The following is a 20,542-nucleotide window of genomic DNA, read 5'->3' as shown; positions in this document are numbered from 1 at the left end:
AATAGATTTAAAAAAAAAGAAGTTGGAGGGTTGTTTTTTTTTTAATCAAGAAAGCTTGTAAAACATTTCTTCTGGAAACTTTCTGACTCTGAACTTTTCAATTAACTTCACTGGTCATGCTGCATTGTGTTACATAATATATATAATCAAAACAACAACAAGGAGTCTGGTGGCACCTTAACCCTGGTCCACACGAAGGTTTTATTAAGAAATAACCCCCCTTAGGTCAAATTAATAAGTGGAGTATCCACACTACCAACCCCGTTATTTCGAAATAATGGGCTGCTTATTTCAAAATCTCTACTCCTGCTTTCCTTGAGGAACAATGCTAATTTTGAAATAGTGGTAGTGCAGATGCGCCAGTGCTCCTATTTTGAAATAACTATTCCCCAGAGTAATTTGAACTAATTACTCCCCAGTGCTTCCTGGGGCTCTAGTAGGACATCCACATGAACGGAGCCTGCCTCAGACTAATTTTCGAGGCTTCCCCATAATGTGGATGCTCTAGTTTGATTTTGTAAATTTGGAAGTTATTGAGTTGAATTTAGTAATTTTAACATACTTTCCTTGTGTAGACATGTCTTTAAAGACTAACAGTTTTATTATGGAATAAGGTTTTCTGAATTGCAACTCACTGCATCAGATGCACTTGGTTTTGCTGAAACAGACTATCCTCACTACCAGTGTTCCCTCTCAGATTTTTCAACCATAAACGGAGTGAGTTTTGGTTTGTGCACCAATATTGAGGTCATGTGTGCTGGTTTGGATGTGTGCCACCGTGGCACCCAATTTATTAACATGCACACGTTAATGTGCAGAACCTCCGACTCCCTGGCCATGTGGGATGTCCCGTTCCCGGATACCAGAGCAGACCCTGCCCCATCGCCACATGGCAGGTCCCACTCCCAGCCACAAGAGTAGACCTTGCTCCACCCCCCGGCCATGTAGCATGTCTCATTCCTGGCCACCGTGGCAGATACGCACACACACACACACACACACCCCCATGCAGCAGGTCCAGTTCCTGGCCCCAGCCACCAGAACAGGCCCCGACCCCCTCAGCCACGTGGCAGCCCCCGTCACTGGAGCAGGCATCCTCTCTGCCATACGGCCATGCAGGCGTGCACCTTAGTGGGAACTATGACAGCTATCTCTGAAACCTGATAGATATCACACCACCTCCGAAGAAATGCAGCTGAATAAGATATCAGATAGTTTGTCATTCAAGAGCAGGAAATGTGATAACATCCCATTTTTTCCCTTGAAAGTATCAGTAAATACAATTCTCACTGTTGGAAAGTATTTTCCTTTAAAATAAAGAGGAAAAAAACAGTGGAAAAGATTTGGGCTCTGAGCCTTCAACGAGACCCACAACCCTACACCTTCTCCAAACCTATGAATTTCAATGGAGTTTCCTACTGGTGGTATGAAAACAGAGAATTTTCTGGATTCTTTAAGGCTATGGGAATGCAGATAATTACTTGTGGTGCTCCTTCATGGAAAAAATAAGACAAAGAGCTTTGTTAATAGGCACTGCAAGGTACAGTCAAATGAGGCTTCCAATGTGGTACCAGTGTGAGTACTGTTTTGGAATAACAACCAACAAAGAGAGAGAAACAACAAGCTGAATGCGCAAGGGAAAAGCTCCTGTTATGATTTCTGAAATAAGTGAGTGCACTGGACATGAAAATCATTGGCAGAATCCACTGCACTGCAAACTGCATCTCCATCATTTTCCAAATAGTTCAGATTTGCCTCTGAACACCTCATCTGGCTTCAACACTAACAAATGGGAGTTGGGTGATATACACTGTAAGTATGAAGTGGCTGCCAAAGCACCTGCAACATTTCAAGCAATTACTGCAGTCATGAGCTAGTCCTTTTGGCGCTGGTGCTAGTGTTCGTAACTGACACAATGCTGGAAAGAAAATGTCTGCCCTTTGAAATGGACCTTTCCTAGTTGATACTTTTTTCCCCCCACATGTTTTTCCCTTCCTTTTAAAAATTAACAAGCATGTGAATTAGAAGGTGAAAAGCCCACTTCAGAAAGAGGGTGAAACGTGAGCATGGGGACCCTTGGCAAAGCATAGGATTTCAAGCTGCGCTGTGTTAACTCTATATAGCTACTGCCCTCCCTCCCCATCCATCCCCTTTTTGGTTGGTATTGCAAACTTGCATTCGCTAAACTTCACTAGAAGTGTAAAGTAATTCAGACTGGAAATAAAGTAATTTTTAATAGTGAGAGTAACAACCATTGGAGCATTTCATCAAGGGTTGCACTGGCATTTGCATCACTGACAACTGTTAAATCAAAAATGGATGTTTTACTCTAACAGATCGGTTCTAGGAATTGTTTTGGAGACGTTCTAGGACCTATTTTACACTGGAGGTCAGACTCATTGATGATAATGGTCTCTTCTAGTCTTGGAATCTGTGAATCTATTAAATCAGACTCCTTATAAAAATTAAATTAGGAGCATGTGATTAAACTGTGCGGTTTTACACCATTCCACGAGTAAGTTTTGCTCCGGCCCATACATTCATCTAAATCCTCATCCAAACACCATGTCTAATTCTGTGATTCAGATATGCAACAACAGATGCATACAAACTGAGCTTTTCCATATGAACAACTAACATCTAAGCTTTCAGCAGATTTTAAGGACCTGATCCAACATCTCTGGGGTCAATGGGACTCTATTGGCTTTAGTGAGCATTAGAGCAGGCCTAAAATTGCTTTGGTGAGCTGACAGCCCAGAAAAAAATATTATTTAAACCCAAGGGCCCAATCCTGACACCTTTACATGCAAGCAAAATTCCTCCTGGAAATTTTGCCTGCATAAGGTATGCAAGAGTGGAACTGAGGATATTTACATGGAATTACAAATTCCTATCTGAAAAATTAAAGTAGTCTATTCTGTAATCTATGGCAGATGCTGAGTTTGAGTGGAATTATTGGCATCACACTAGCGATACATTTATGTTTTTTGCAATGCTGTAGTGTAGTAGAAAGTATGAAGAGGGCCAGTCCAGGGTGCCAGCCCTAGTTAAATTACTCCGATCCATTGTACAAAGCTGAGTTTCACTCACATGGAATAATTTCACCCAAAATATGGTGGGTATTTTTCTATTGAGGTCAACAATTTAAGACATCATTTTACATAATATGTTTTACCGCTGTAATTTTTCAAATTTATATTTTAAGCTTATTTTTAAATCTGCAGGAATGTCTGACTTCTGTGTCTTGTTTAAATGTAGTCACATCAGCATATATTTAGAATACTGTAATGGTGAATCAAACCCTGTCTCTTTCCTGAATATATAGTATCATGAACTTTTGTGGGCAAAACCCACTTCCTCAGATGAGCTCTCTGTAAGCTCCTGATACTAAATATATTTTTGTTACTCTCTAATGTGCTAGAGGACTGCTTGTTTTTTAAAGATGCAGACTAACATGGCCACCCCTCTGAGTCTTTCCTGGATCTTACTCTTTTTCTTTTTTCTTAGATGAATGCGCATCACTTATCCTGGCCTGCTTATTCTGCCAATTTTGGGACTTTCTTATAATGCTGCCTAATACCTGTGAAAATTGGTTGACAAACATGTGCTGTCCATCCTATAGATATCACCATACTTCCGGTGAAAACCACTCCAACAATGATTGCAGCTGTGACTGTGATATTGATTGCAGCATTTTTGAATCGTGCCATGAAACCAGTGAATGTCTGGAACTTGCCTTGGAGATTTCCGAAGTCTGTTACCGCTAATAGAAAACAATTGAGAGAATTCCCATAAACTGAATGGAAACTGACATTGTAAAAAGGGTGTAAGATTGTTTCAAAACAATTGGAGTATTTCCTAATGAGGGCAGTGTATATTCTGTGATATCCTTTTGAAATACTGTATAGCATTCCAAAGAAAATTCTGTTTGTATGATTTCACAAGCCAATGAAGCCAATAAAAAATGAAAACCAACCTTGGAACAGATGAACACAAATTCCTAAATGGCAACTGTGCTAATTGCATGGTTTTATACATCTATCTGTTGCATTCAACATGGATTTCCCTCTATCCACAAGCATAAGACAAATTAGGACATTCTTTTAGGAATGATATTTATTAACTCATCTTCCTAACTGATTCATACATAAACATGTTGGGTATTATTAATAATATATGCTAGAAAATAATTGTATAATTCAAGATGTATTTATACAATCTCTTAAAATGCACTTACAGGCGCAGTTTAGGTAGAAAAGAGAAAAAAGTGAACTAAAAAACATGCTATATGTAATTACACTAAAAGTCTCTCAAAAATCTCCAGTGAATTTTGAAGAGGATGGATTTTAACAAGTTACTGCAACTCAACTTCATATTAATGTGTGCACCTATCATTATGTAATGCCAGGTTATGCCTATTGTTCCTTATTTATAGGAAAGAGCTCCTTAATTCTAATTAGTGTTAATGGAAATTGAATGCACACTTCTGGAGGAGAATTTCCCTACAGATAACCAGTTATGTTTTCCCCCCATTTTTATTTGTGTGATTTTTTTTCTAATGAGCAGACAAGGTTAAGCAGTGTTGGAAAACAGACATGAGTGCACAAAGGATAAAAAATGTGTAAAAAGACTAGAAATGACAGTATCCAACTTGGAGGCACTTACTACAATCTATAATGCTCTCTGTATTTTTCTTTTCTGATAATGGGTCTGATTAATAAAAATGAAATGAACATTGCAAATTACACATGTGATAACAAAAGAATAGAAATTCAGCTACCAAGGGGCGGAGAAGCTGAATATTGAGCAAAAAGGAAAATACAAAAGTTGCTTGCCCATGTAGGAAGTTTCCCTATTGAAGCTGGCCTGCTCTATGGCAGTGTTTGTCTTTTATGAACACCCAGAGATTTCCAAGCCTGGCTACTGATTTCAGCACAGAAGAAATATTGTGCCTGCAGGGTCGAAAACAGGAATCCCCATGGAAAGTGTACCAGACCAGATCCTCATCTGGAACAAATCAACACAGCTCCATTAAAAGTGGTGAGGCTATAATGGATAGTACATCTGTACTACAGGGAGGTGTGATTGCATCTCAAGTGCACCTACTCTATCTAGCTCAGATCCCAGAGCAGGGAAGCTCCGGTAGCACATGATTCAACGTAGGCGAGCTTCACAAACCACAAAGACTGACCCAGAGCTCTGCTCCAGTAAAAACTAACTTGGATATGTCAACACGAGCTGCAATCATACCCCATGGAAATACAGACAACCACCTGTGATTTTAACAGAAGCATACCCTGATTTATACCATGTGAGCATCAACCCATGAATTTACGAGAGATTAACAGAGATGCAACAAACTACTCTGGTATTTCTTTTCTAAAAATAGGCTGTAGAGTAAACATGTTAGATTGTAATACTCATGCATATTTTAAGGCCATTTAGGGTACGACTACACTAAACAGTTATTTTGGAATAAACTATTCCGGAATAGTTATTCCAAAATAGTTTATTTTGAAGTAGCACGTCTACACTGCAGAGAAGCCTCAAAATTAGTCCGAGGCAGGCTTCCCTAATATAGACATGCTATCTCGATTTAGAGCTCCAGGAGGAATAACTTAGAATGACCGTGGTGGGGGGCTATTTCGAAATAACGGAATTGCTGTGTAGACACTCACATGGTTATTTTGGAACAATGGTTATTATTCTGAAATAACTTTGCTGTGTAGACACCATTAGTCTCCTTTACAAATTAAATACCTTTTTATTATAATAAAATTTAGATTGCATTTGGGAAAAGGAGCATTAGACTCAAATATGCCTGTACTTTATATATATATATATATATATATATATATATATATATATAGTTTAAGGATTAAAATGGGAGTTTCCAAATCGGTGCCAGATGTCCTATTGGCAAATAATTTTCAGAGTGGAGAATTGGACACAGTGTGAAAACCTTTACCCACACTAGTAAATCCTTTTCTTAGCACTGGAAATAGTTTCATTGATTTCAGAGCACATACGCAAAAGGGTAAGGAGGACTATTCGTGATCCTGACACTGCAATGTTATTTGTTGCATACAGGAGGACGTATGTACTACTGGCCTCAGTCAGATTCATTGCAAGCTAAGATATCTGTCCATGGTGCATCACCTAGCAGGCTCAGAGTTTATTTGATTAAGTCTTTGTAGAATTGGGTCCATATTTCCTATTACCTTTCAAAGCCAGTTTTTCTTTATATTGTAATCCATACTGGAATCTTCCTATAGGAAGAAAAACTGGCCTTGAAAGCTAATAGGAAATATGGACCCATTTCTACAAAGAAATGGAAAGAACACATAGAGCCCTGTGTGGATGCAAAATTTGTATCTGTATCTGCATCCAGATATGCAAAAGTGAGCTGTGGATATCTGCATCCGCATCTGCAGATACGGATACCTGCAGATATAAAGCAGATATCTGCAAATGTGCAGAGTTCTAGACCCAAAATCGGTATCCATATCTGTATCTGCAAAAATGAGCTGCGGCTATCCTCATGCACATTCACGGATGCGGATACCTGCAGACATCGGCTGATTTGCATAGCTAGGAACAGGACCAGGAGAGTCACAATCACAGCATTGGCTAGATGGGACAGGTCTTCCAACACTTTTTCCTGCTGTTACATGGGTTCACCACATGGAAAAGGTTGTGAACCACTGCAGCAATCAATGATGGTCTTTTAAACAGTATAGCAGTGTCTCTTCACCGAATGGTTATGCTCGCATGCTATTTGGTTTCTTGTTTCAGATGAATATTTTTGTGCTCTACAGTGTGAACTAAGAATCAATAGAAAATGTTCTTCATCTTTATGTTACCTTATTAACCAAAAGGACTAACAGCTCATGATGCCTTTGTCCTCACTCATAAAACGGTTAATTGTAAAATACAGCATACTGCATTTTCATGACACACAGGAGCTATTTAACACATTGAGATCAGACAGCAGAGCAAGTGGGCTAGAATAATTATTCCCCCCCTGAAATATATTCCAGAAATTAGCTGTTCTGTTTAGAGATCCATCTTATTCCCACACATACCTGACTTTCATAAGTCAAACAAAAACCATTCATCAGATTCTGACTTAGACAGGCATTGTACAGACTGGCTAAGCGCAGAGACTAGAAGCAACATAGAGCTGTATTTTTTGGTTTACCTCAGAGAAAGGCCTACTCACCCAAATGGGAGGCATTTGGGTGGCATCAGTGGTCCATGCTGTCAGACTCTGCTGTGCTGCCAAAGTGAATGTCAGCTCTGCAATGTGTGAAACTTCTACTCTTTAAGACAAGGAATGAAATATCAGCATTTTGTAAATAGGAACATCTCCCTGGATCCTCAGCATTTCTTCAGCAACTGTATTTTTAATCCGCAAAACACTGATTGGTTCTCTCTGCCATCCAGCCTTTCACAAAAAGCCACTTGTTCCCCTCCTACAGACAAGGCTACCATCTACTGCAAACTTTCTGAAAGTCTCCTCACGAAGATTCATCTGCATTCCCCACTCCTCCTGCAAAAAATGGCCTTGCTCTTCATAGGAGGTTCATAGGGCACAATATGGATTAAACTGTAATCATTTTAAAGTGTCATTTACAGCACCTAGCAACGTCACCCTGACAAAATTGATCTCCCAGTGCTACCGCACTATAAATATTAAGCCAGACTTCGCACTGAAACAAAGCTCTGTTCGCACAGACCACAGGCCTGCTGTCTGCCTCTCCATAACTATATTAGTCCTTAAAAATGGCAGGAGAGGAACCCAGGATCAGTGTCATCCACCCCAGCCCAAGAAGAGGGACAGATATAGAGAGGAGAGCAGGCTGCATTAGCCCCCTTCATTGCCCTCTAGCTTCCTGGAGTTCCAGGGTTGATTTTACCTTCTGACACAATCTCAGCTTACCCTCAATGACCAATGTCTTTCAAGCTGTACTTGGTGGTGTGACTCTGCGTAGGATCCTTAGGCACTGCAATCATATAGATAATTTACTATTAATTATAATTACAGGTTGAACCTCTCTAATCCGGCACCCTCAGGACCTGACCAGAGAATTTGCCAAAATACAGGAAGTCAGTATTGTCCAGCAGCATTGACAATACTTCCACTGCTTGCTGTGCTCTTAGAGATGTTTAGGGGTAAATCAGAACTAGATAAGAGCACAGAACACGGAGGGCCAGGACTGGTGGCTGTAAACAAACTTTATGGGACCACGGGAAGCTTGACTATACCCAGGATAAGTGGACATCCAGCTAACTAAAATCATGCCGGACCACGGATGTTGCCAGACCAGAGAGTGCCAAATTAGAGAGGTTCAACCTGTATAATATCCTTCATCTGGGATTTTTTTTTAAAAAAAATAAGGTTTCTGTTGCAAAATTGCACTTTATTTTAACATACAGCATATAAATTGTGCAGCATAGCAAGAACAGGCAAAATAATGAACCCCATATAACGATCTGGATTTTCTAAATGCTGTACATGAGTAAGAATTATTGGCATCTGATCTGTGTTCTGCTTCCTGTGCAAAATGAGTTGGTGGACCCAGGCCAACTTCTTCTGGACATATGCCTACATCCAAAGCACCACTGATGTAATAGGCACCCTAAGCAATGATTGTGTGTACACAGAGTCCATCTGTGCTCTCAAGAGAGCTCCTCTATGCCCTGGGTCAATCTACAATGTAAAGAGCAGTGCCACTGCTGCATCAGCTCTCTTGAGAAAGCTCTTGGTTCTCCTGAAATATCGGTTGGAATCTTAGATCTGCTTTAAAATAAGGATGATAATAATAATTCCTAAATCTAGGGATCAAATTCTGCTTGCCTTGTAAAGTCATTGGGATTGATTGGGAGTAAATGGGGACCTAATTTAGGATTTATATAGTAGATTTCAGCTGTACATCTGGAGCTCAGAATGCCTGGGCATTCATTAGTACCCCCATTTTATAGATGGGAAAACTGAGGCTCTGATGTCATTGCGATTGGCACAGACACCAGACATGGAAATAGAACCCAGTTCTCTTGATTTCCAGTTCAGTTCACTATGCAGTGGATCATGCTGCCTCCTTGTAAAAATAAAAGAGGGGAAAAAACAGATGTTACACAGACATTCTGAGGAAGGCATATGAGAACAGAACATGTGAAATGATCAAATAATATTGAAAAACTGTGCTCCTGTCTTAGATAGTCTTGCAACTGAAACACAGTTACATTCATCCCCAGACAGCATTATGCTAAAACGAACATGGCACAAAAGGAAAAAGAATCATATGAGTGCACAAGAAAATGATCATCAGTGTCATTAAACTATGTATACAATGTATATTGACAGCCATGCCATGTTTTTCTATGAAATAAAAATAACAGCAAAGAGAGAAGATATTATTAGATCAACTGTATAAAAGCATCAATGGCTTCCATTAGCACAGCACAGTTGAGAAAAGTCAAGATTTAAGTGTAATATAAATACAATAGCATTATACAACTGAAGTGACATGTCCTCTTTACAAAAGACAGAGCACAGAAAAAGGAGTAAGAAGACAGCAGAGATTTTCATTTTATTGTGTTAAAATATGTTTCTTCTTGCACAGTATTTACAACTTTCTGTCTTACACATCCTGTTAATGCTTCTATTTTATACTGTACCTGCCATAGCTAAGCAATAGGTGCACAGCTAAGTTACAGGAATAATTCGTTCATCTTTATTCCAGTAAATGGGCTTCATCGATCTCCCCAAAATTTTAGTTGGCCTTATCAGTTGAAACAGTAATTACACATGTGCACATACACCAACACAACACAGACAATACTATAACTGGTGGGAGAATGGCAATTACAGTTTGTGACTACTTTCAGATTTTTGAAAGTTATTCTCTTTCTGCACTGGAATGAAAACAAAACCTTTCCAATGTTATCACAGAATGGGATTGTATCAAAACATCTGGTTTTCAGATTAAAGAAGGTCAAATTTTCTCTTCAGGGCTCCCTCTCTCTGGAAGTGACTCAACAGTTCACCATAAGCCTCGGGAACTTTCATGTCAAACACTTTGTCAAAAACGATATGCCTCTTCAAAATATTTCTCCTTTGCCAAAACAATACGTTTTGACAAAAAAAATTGTTAAACATGTTTCATCCAGCTCTATGAAATATACAGAGAGAGAGAGAGAGAGTGGGAGAGATAGAGACTGCATGTGTAAATGTATTAATTGTTATGAGCCAGTAACAAAAATCACAAGTGATCTTTAATTTTCCTGGAACAGCAATACTGAATTCTCTTCTTGGTATAGTTTCCAGTTCTTCTCTCACTATCTTATTTAATGCCCTGCGCAAACATTTCCTAGTTTATATCTAGATTCATTTTTAAAAGACGTTTTCTAAATATTTTATTTCAGTAGAGTTTACAATCAGGGACACACATCAAGATTAATCTCTTCAAAGATATAATACCCAATAATTAATCCACTTCCAAACCCTCACTTTTATTATAAAATTCAGAGTTCCGTAATCTATAACTTAAACATACCAATGAAGTCATTAGCTGAGAGGAAAAACTGGAAACATCCATTTGGAAAGCAAGGTATATTTTTAGCTACATTAAGCCAATTGTCTACAGTGCTGCACATTTGTGTAATTCCAACATTAAAAAAAAATCTATAATATTCCAGAGGAACAAATCCAATTCTTAGTTCTATACATTTTCATAGAAGTCCATTGAAACTCATTCCAAAAATGTCTCAGTCTCTTTGAGAGCTAGAATTGGAACAAGAGACTGAGTCATTTAAAATGCCTTAGGAGCTTCCAGGGATGTTAAATCTAATTGCCCATAACATAGCACCAATCCACAAAGATTTAAGTCATGGAAAATGTATTTTACCTTTATAAAAGTTATACTACACAAAGTTTATCATGGCACAGTAAAGTCAAATCTGGCTTGCTCCTTATATATTCCAGGTGGAAAGAAATTAACCTTTGATGCTTCTCCTTGATTGCATAGCCGGACCAGAAAAAACGTGTTTTCCTACTGAAGAGCTACATATTTTTCCTTTTGAGTGGGTCAATCCAGCAAGAAATAATCGGAGGCCAAGGCAACCATGAAGGTTATGCATCAGAAAACTGCTGAAATCAGGCAGAGCCACGATCAGTATCATTGGATAACAGCCTTAAGAATCTGCATTAATAAAAAATAATAATAGATATTGTAATAGTAACCGGAGGCTACCACTGAGATCAGGGCCCAATTGTGCTAGTCAGTATAGATACACCTAAGGAAGAAACTTTCCCTGCCCTGATGAGTTTACCATCTAATTAGACAAAGGGAGTATTAGGGTGTGTCTAGACTACATGCCTCTGTCGACGGAGGCATGTAGATTAGACAGATCGGCAGAGGGAAATGAAGCCGCGATTAAAATAATCGCGGCTTCATTTAAATTTAAATGGCTGCCCCGCTCTGCCGATCAGCTGTTTGTCGGCAGATCGGGGCAGTCTGGACGTTCCCCTGTCGACAGAAAACCCTTTTGTCGACCGCCCCGTTATGCCTCGTGGGATGAGGTTTACCGGGGCGGTCGACAAAAGGGTTTTCTGTCGACAGGGGAACGTCCAGACTGCCCCGATCTGCCGACAAACAGCTGATCGGCAGAGCGGGGCAGCCATTTAAATTTAAATGAAGCCGCGATTATTTTAATCGCGGCTTCATTTCCCTCTGCCGATCTGTCTAATCTACATGCCTCCGTCGACGGAGGCATGTAGTCTAGACACACCCTTAGTAATCTCAGTTTACAGATAAAAATCAGAGCCAGAGAGATGAAGAACTCCACTTTAAGTTACTTGCCCCAAATGAAAGCAGCATTTAGGATGAGCCAGAAATGGAGCCCCAAGCTCCTGAGTCCCAAGCCCAGGCCCTAATTACAAGACATAGCAGAATTCAAGAGGATTGTGTCTCTAGAAAGGAGAGAGAAAGGGTAGCAGAAGACACAAGTGGTATCAAAGCCATCCATGCAATCATTCAATAGGGATCGCAGGTCCAATTCTTTTTGATATGGGGTAAGTTTTTAGACCTTGTCCCCTGCATTCTGCAGAGCAGAGCCATATGCTTGCGAGGGCAAGTTCAGACACACAGGCATGCTTCAGACATAACTGAAGTCCATTCTGGAGTGAAGCCCTAGTAGGCTAGAGTGAGCTAAGAACCATAGGCCCCTCTAATCCTGGTTCTAACACCAAATCTACCTGCACACATTATAAGAAATAGCTACACCACTGAGAACAATAGTTATAGCTCACTGCACTGTGGGGCACGTCAGACTGAGGTAAAGTTTATTTTTAAGGGAGAACTAGATTGCCCTGTATCTGAATCTTGGGCCCTCCTCACACATTACCTCATGAAAACCAGGTGATTCAGCCAAAAGCTTTCAGACTTAACTCACATTTGGAAAACAATTAATAGACCAATATATCTTTGGCAATATATACACCAAACCAAACCAAACCTGTTCTCTTTCCATCAGGTGTCCAAGGATCATACTTGCCCCCCAGCCCTTTCTTATGGAACTGGAGAGTTCCCTGCCCATAAAGCTGCATTTAGAAGCCAGCTGCACTCCTGCTGCTGCTGTTACAGTCTGGAGCCTTGCTTGCCAGACACCAGGATCTATATAGGCTCCCAAAGACCATAAAACATTTGGTGCAGAATGGAAAAAAAGAGGGGGGGGACAGGGGGATTGCCCGAGAACTCGGCCAGACATTTTGTGCTTATTTGCGCCAAGCCAAATGATTGGCAACCTCTTTCAAGAAGCACCAGAATATTATCAAAGTGCATTCCCAGAGGGTCAGCAGTCACCTTCTCTCTCTGACACAGGATCAAAACAAAGCTGCCCTCTCCCTATGACTTGGTTAATTCTTGGTTATGTGCCTAGAACATGGACAGGTTGAAGCACAATTACAATTTTAATCTCTCTGACTGTCTAAAAAACAGGGACTCCAGAATCCTTATCCTGGCTTTGCTAGGAAATTCACCTGCAGCCTAGGACAAGTCACTTCACAGCACTGCCTCAGTTTCCCTATCTGGCAAGTAGCATGAATACTCATCTTGCACAACTGTTGTGAGGGGTAATTAAAGGGACACTGTCAACTTTAAAAAAAATTACACTTCTCTCCAAAATATTCATCTCTCTCCTCATTACAACTACCAGCTGAGGGGGCTGGGACTTGAAAGCAGGTAGCAGGATTTACAATGTCTGGGGGTCAGTATGTTTTGATCGGTGCTTTGGGCAGCCCATTGTGAAGAGTCAGGTTCACTGTTTTGATGCTCGTTATTGGCACATCTTACTGGCACTGTGGTGTCATGGCACCGCCTTTTAACATAGCTGCAAAGGAAACTCACATGCAAGCTTTTCCCCAAGGCTAGCAGAAGGTTTTGTGCTAGCTACAGTTGCGGTACTGCTGTTCTCTCTCATTTTGGGCCTAGAAAGGTGTCTTTTCTTGGAACCTCTGTGCAGAGCTGGAGAGCAACAGAAGCCAGATAAGAGGCATCACAGATGATGGCTGGGGAAAAACCCATCTTCGCTCCCCAAACCTGGTGAGAGCAACCTTCTTGCCTCTCCAAACTTCTGTGCAGTGGTACGTAGCATCCGCAGCCTGTGGTGTGGAAGGAAAGGGAGCCCCTATCTTATATGTCCCAAAGGGGTGAGTTTTAAAGAGATTTAAAGAAGGTGAGTGATATTGCTTGGTGCAGGGGAGTGAGGGAAGCAGTTTTAAGCACTGTTAGCCACATGGTAGAAAGGCTGGTGGCACAAGTGGGAGAAGACAACTAGGGGAGTGCAGCGCATAGCACATAAGAAAGAGAAGGTAACAAGCCGAGATCCAGGCAATATTCCCTGTAACCTGAGTGCTTGGGCATCCACCCAGAAGAGATTCAGGTGCCACCCAGTTGATTAACAGAGTGCCTACACCTGCCCATCTCCATTCACACGCCTTTCAATTGGTGGTGCACATCCACTCATGTCTCAATGCGCATAACAAAATGTATTCCACACCCAGAAGAAAAAAATTAGAGGGAACTTTGGTCTGAGGGAGAGATGTATAGAAAGTTGAGATCAAGCAAATTAATGTGGAAGAAACAAGAGGCAGAAGGTTTGGGTGGCCACCTTTTCCGATGATCGCCGCTATTGCTAATGGTCTAAAAACAAATGCACCCTGTCCTGACATAGAAGATTTTGTAAAGAAAAGGGAGCATGTTATCTCACCTGCTGTTTGACCATTATCCTCCTTTTTCAACTTGTATATGTGAGCGTCTTGTACTTGCAGTTTTCCTTTCTCTGGAGGTTGTTCTCAGCAACACACGTTCAAGCAGTTTATGCTTGTGTGTGACAGCAGAAATCTATATAGCAATGAGACAGGCTGAGTTGCTGATGCTGCTGAGAGTTGAGAAGAAGAATATTTGAAATGAAAGAAACATTATATTACAGGAGCATCTGAGCTTTGTTGGGTATCAGATAGCCATCTAGAAACACAAGATCTGGAGGATCTTAAGACCAAAAATCCCAGAAATGATATGGTAGGCAAAGATGCAAGATTCAAGTAACGTTTTCCAGGTGATGATGGGAAAATGAGTTATAAATTCCATATTTGAATTTATCTGGTATTTCTTTGTATTAATAGTTCATTTAATTCTTTGTAACTGCCCCTCACCCTCGTTCTTGTATTTTTTAATATGATAATGAAAACATTCATTTTTGAAGGCAATGCTAACCAATAAAGAAAATTATCTCAAAGCTTAATACTAACAGTGGCTCTGATTGTCAGACCTAAGCAGGCTCTGCTCAGCACAGGAAGTGAGAGGGTAAAAAGGCGGGGCCAAAGTGACTGATTTTAAGAGCAGAAGGAAGTACCATGATTGTCTAGTCTGACCTACCCAACACAGGCCACAAAATATCACTCAGTGTTTCGTGCATCAAGCCCAAGGACTTGTGATTCAGCTAGACGATGTCTTTAAGAAAGACATCCAATTTTGATTTAAACACAGCGGGCCGGATCCTCAGTGGGGGTAAATTGGCACAGTTTCACAGAAATCAGTGGAGTTATGCTGATTTATACCAGTTGAAGACCTGGGCATTTGCACTTACCCAAGTGCTAGGAAAATGGGATGGCTTTGGTTCTAGACCCAAGTTAGAACAATCTCCAGATGACTCTAAGGGTGTGTCTAGACTACCTAGTTTTGTCGACAAAAGTGGACTTTTGTCGACAAAACTATACCAGTGTCTATACCAGCCGCGCTACACGGGGTTCGAAGCAGCGGGGATTTAAAAATGGCGGCTCCCCGCTTATGCTAATGAAGCCCGGGAAATTCAAATCCCGGGCTTCATTAGCAAGTGCGGTATGCATACATTACCCCGCTAGTTCGAACTAGCGGGGTAGTGTAGACATACCCCCAGTCACTTTAGCCTCTCTTCATATGGGACCTGTTCCAAACCCCTAATCATTTTAGTTGCCCTTTTCTGAACCCTTTCCAAGGCCAAAATATCTTTGTTGAGGTGAGGAGACCACATCTATACATAGTACTCAAGATGTGGGCGTACCATAGTTTTATACAGGGGCAGTAAGATATTCTGTGTCTTTTCTATCCCTTTCTTAATAATTCCTAACATTCTATTTGCCTTTTTGACCGCCGCAGCACACTGTGTGGAAGTTTTCAGAGAACTATCCACAATAACTCCAAGATCTCTTTCCTGATTTGTTGTAGCCAAATTAGCCCTCATCATACTATATGTATAGTTGGAGTTATTTTTTCTAACATGCATTACTTTTCACTTATTCACATTAAACTTCATTTGCCATTTTGTTGCTCAATCACTTAGTTTTGTGAGATCTTTTTAAAGTTCTTCACAGTCTGCTTCTGTCTTGACTATCTTGAACAGTTTAATACCATCTGCAAACTTTACTACCTCACTGCTTGCCCCTTTCTCTAGATGATTTATGAATAAGTTGAATAGGATTGTTCCTAGGACTGACCCTTGGGGACACCACTAGTTACCCCTCTCCATTCTGAAAATTTACCATTTATTCCTACCCTTTGTTTCCTGTCTTTTAACCAGTTCTCAATCCATTAAAGGACCTTTCCTCTTATCCCATGACAATGTAATTTACAAAAGAGCCTTTCTGAAGGACTTTGTCAAAGGCTTTCTGAAAATCTAAGTATACTATATCTACTGGATCCCCTTTGTCCACGTTTGTTAACCCCTTCAAAGAACTCTAAGGGTATGTCTACACTAGCCCCCTAGTTCGATCTAGGGAGGCTAATGAGGGTGACCAAAATTGCAAATGAAGCATGGGATTTAAATATCCTGCACTTCATTAGCATGTTCCCAGCTGGGCGCCATTTTAGAAATTGACTAGCCCCAAGTAACTGCCCGCGTCTACACGCAGCAGTGAAACAGGATTCCGAATTAAAGCCCTAAATCAAATTAGCTGGTAAACCTCATTGCAGGAGGAATACCAGCTAATTCGACTTAGGGCTTTAATTAAGAATCCCGTTTCACTGCCGCGTGTAGATGTAGGCAGTTACTTCAGACTAGTCAATTTCTAAAATGGCGACCGGCCGGGAACATGCTAATGAAGCATGGGATATTTAAATCCTGTACTTTATTTGCAATTTCAGTCACCCTCATTAGCCTCCCTAGATCGAACTAGGGGGCTAGTGTAGACATACCCTGATAGATTAGTAAGACATGATTTCCCTTTACAGAAACCATGTTGACTTTTGCCCAGCAAATTATGGTCTACGTGCCTCACAATTTTATTCTTTACTAGGGGTGAGAATAAAGCTGTCTTCATGGCACGATCCTCCCTGTTTCTTGGCGCTCCAGATTGCCTCGTGTAGGGCTGGGAACCCATGCACAGAAAGGAGCCCAGGGGAACATGGTCTCCATTTCTAGCAAGCACTTTCATGTAGGTAGGGATCACATCAGCTTCAATTTGTGCATGGCAATCCAGATTAGAGGTCTCTCAACATGATATAAAAGATAAAAGATTAAATAATAATAATTCCTCTATGGGCCTTTCCCCCTCCCCTCATAAAAAACAATGGGGATTTTACAAGGGTGATTCTGACTGTTCACTTCCACAGAGAGAACTCCCCAGTCACCTTGATAAGAGGGCTTGGGAGTAAGTGCCAACAGGGAAAGTCCTGTAAACTGTGAGGTATTTGCAAAAGCAAGCAGCTGAGGGTATGTCTACCCTACAGAGTTTTTCTGAAAAACTTCCATTACGTCCACACTGCAATCACATTCATCCGAAAGTAAATCGAAAGAACAGAGGGGCTTTTCCGACATTGGTAATCCTCATTCTATGGCATGGAAGAAGCCTTTTCTGAAAGAGCACTTTCGCAAATAGTTGTGGATGGGGAAGAGGGAGTTTTTTTAAAAGCGGAGGAAAGAGGAAAAAGCACAGGTGCCCGGGTGGCCATTCCATCCACAATCATCACCGCTTACATGCGAGATAGTGTCCATTCAGTGTGAACGCTGTCTGTCAAAAAAGCAGATCGCTTTTGTGATGCGCTTTGGCAGTGTGGACGCTCTTTTTCAGAAGACTTTTTTGGGAAGATCTCTTCTGGAAAAGCTTCTTCTGAAAGAAGCCTGCAGTCTAGACGTAGCCAGAGAGTCCCAGGATCTCCAAGCAATAACGTGGGGCCCATGAATCTCCCCTGCATTCTTCATAGATCTTGGGGCACGTGTATGTTCCCAGAGCTAACCCCTCGACTCGGTTCCATGTTGCACAATATTAGGACAGGTTCTGTGGGCTTCAGGCACCTGCTCATGTTTGCGCAAGTACACAAAGAGTAGCCAAGAGTGGCTAGAGCAAATAAAAATACAAGGGGGAGCTAATCATTCCTAGTGCCTGTATGTCATGGCTGGTGCTGCCATCAGACGCTATGCAACGCTCCCTGGGGAAGCCAATGTGGACAAAGGAATGAACATTTTTGCAAGGCTCATAGCCAACCACACAGTCAAATGAGTGTATGTTTATGCAAATGCTTAGAGCCCAATCCTCCATGGAAGTCAATGTCACAGGGGTACAAGTGATGCAGTAGTGGACTCCTAGGTGGCTGTAATGAATGGCAAAGGGGGAAAAACGGAGCAGAGAATTTCAAGGTGAGTTAAACCTTGCATCCCTCTTGGAGAGAAATCTGAACTCAGCCCATTAAGTTCAACAGGACAATGATTGTGGGTACGGAATAGTGGGGTTTGGAGTCAACCTGTGGAACTCCTTGCCAGAGGATGAGGTGAAAGTTACGACTTTAACACGGTTCAAAAAAGAGCTAGATAGATTCATGGAGGTTAGATCCATCAATGGCTATTAGCCAGGATGGGTAAGAATGGTGTCCTTAGTCTCTGTTTCTCTGTAAGTGGGAGACTGAGGAGGGATCACGTGAGGATTACCTGTTGTGATCCCTCCCTCTAGGACATCTAGTATTGGCCACAGTCAGCAGACAGGATACTGGGCTAGATGGACCTTTGGTCTGACCCAGTAGGACCGTTCTTATGTTCTTATTTGTTTCACTTATTGCTGCCAGCTCCCTGATCTACAGAAAGGGCTTTCTACAGTAGAGGAGTGAATAGAGATGACTCCTATAACAAGCTCCTGATAAAATGAAAAGAGCATATATTTACAAACAAGCCAAGTGCTTCAAATGAACATTTCCACCCTCTGCAGAAGTCTGACCCAAAGCCCATTAACGTCAATGGGCTTTGAATTGGGCCCTCATAGAACAAGAGTATATAAAAAGTGGGGTCTGAATGTGGCACTCATTTAACAGAATGGACTATGTCTGTCTATGAACTTAAAAATAAAGCTTTGAGCGGTTTGGTGTTTTGTTTTTTTTTACTTCCCTAGTTGCAGGTGGGACTGTAAAACCGTTGTAGAATGAGTCAGAGCACCAGACTTGGCAAAGCTGAGCCTGCCACTTTAAAAACAGAGCACTAATTAAAGAAACAACAAAGAGTAAAATAGATTTTTTTCCAATAACTAATCCAACCTGAAGTGAATGAAAAACATATTGTACCTGGACCCCATTCATATACAAAATAAAGAAAAAAAAGTGCTTGCAAAAATTTACTTGGCAAAAATCTAATCCAAACTGCCCTACCATAAAAGTGCAGTATTCTTTTTTTTAAAATAGAGTAGAGATAGATTCAATTACAGGCAGTCCCCGGGTTACATGGATCCGACTTACATCGGATCCCTACTTACAAACGGGGTGAGGCAACCCCGTACTAGCTGCTTCCCCCCAGCAGACCAGGGAGACGCGAAGCTAGCGCCCCCCCCCTCCCCCCAGCAGACCAGGGAGTCGCGGAGCGGCTTTTCTCAGCAGACACCTCAGCTTGAGAATAAAGGACTGAGGGAAGTGAGGTGTGGGAGAATAAAACTGAGCTCTGGAGAAATGTTTGGCTAGAGTTTCCCCTACGATATGTACCAGTTCCGACTTACATACAAATTCAACTTAAGAACAAACCTACAGTCCCTATCTTGTACGTAACCCGGGGACTGCCTGTACTTAAAAGCTAAATCCTTCTTCTCTGAGAAAAGATTGAATGAATCCACTCTGCAGAGCTGTTTGCTGCAGATCTCCTCATGCTGATTTGTGGCCACTTAGCTCATCCCACTATAGCATTGGTAACTCTCCTGGTTATGATATTTGGTGGGGTTTTTTCCAAAAGCTTTGGCTCCCGGAGTCATGTTATTATGCGAGAATCTTAGCTTTCATTCCCATAATTTCCAGCCTTCAAGTTTGAAGAAAAAAAGCTTAAAAATGTAAACCGTAAAGGCTCCAAACCCAGAACTCCAAATTGACCATTATTTAAAATCTCAGGAATTGTAAATTAAGCCTAGGATTTTTGGAGACTTTTACTCATGATTTTAGAATGCTTAGAGTTGACTGGGAAGTGTGTACCATGTTCTTTTCTAATGGACAGTCAGAAACAGAAGGTAATAGCCCACTACTACTGTCACTTAATGGAATTTCTGTGCTTTTGAACTACAGGTCCTGTGTACAGATGCTAATGTGAGGGTTATTGCATTTGCAGATCTATTGGCTACATCCCTTCCCCTTCCTACCACAAAATTCCCTCCTTGTTTCTGGAGATGGCGTTCCTGTGTAGCAGAACTCTGCAAAGCATAAGAGCAAGGTTCCCTCTAAGCTGTGAGGTGCCATAGACCCACAGCTGCTTAATGAGCCCCGCCCAAGGACTCAGGGCTGCTGCACACAGAGCTGCCTGGCTGGAAGAGGGGCACATTTCCCTCAGTGATGGCAGCAGCTCCCAGCCAGGCAGCTCCATGGGCAGCAGCCCTGAGCGGGGCTCATTAAGCAGCTGCAGGGCCGTGCTGCTGCACAGCTTAGAGTGAACCTGGAATAAGAGGGGTGAAGTCCTAGGTCTAGGCTCTACTTTGGTAGGTCCAGCCCTTCACATTATAATGTGAACATTCCAGAAAAAGAAGAACAATTCTGAAGTCACAACACCG

At 41.4% G+C, this 20,542-nt stretch overlaps 1 protein-coding gene across 5 annotated transcripts in view; it reads left to right on the top strand.

The window, feature by feature from the left end:
* MDFIC2 (MyoD family inhibitor domain containing 2) overlaps window positions 1–5,381 on the top strand; it is a 233,318-nt gene extending 227,937 nt beyond the window's left edge. For 4 of the 5 annotated variants that reach the window (XM_075938586.1, XM_025183051.2, XM_025183050.2 and 1 more), the window contains one exon: window positions 3,508–5,381. In XM_075938586.1, the coding sequence (XP_075794701.1) occupies window positions 3,508–3,767 (260 nt within the window). In that variant the 3' untranslated portion in view covers window positions 3,768–5,381. The remainder of the gene's footprint in view (window positions 1–3,507) is intronic. The other variant, XM_075938587.1, reaches the window with a different exon arrangement.
* Window positions 5,382–20,542: the final 15,161 nt, after the last annotated feature.

Source organism: Pelodiscus sinensis, chromosome 11 (assembly GCF_049634645.1).
Source record: "Pelodiscus sinensis isolate JC-2024 chromosome 11, ASM4963464v1, whole genome shotgun sequence".
NCBI lineage: Eukaryota > Metazoa > Chordata > Testudines > Trionychidae > Pelodiscus > Pelodiscus sinensis.
Note: the sequence above shows the minus strand (reverse complement) of the source record. Positions and strands in the feature narration are given on the sequence as shown.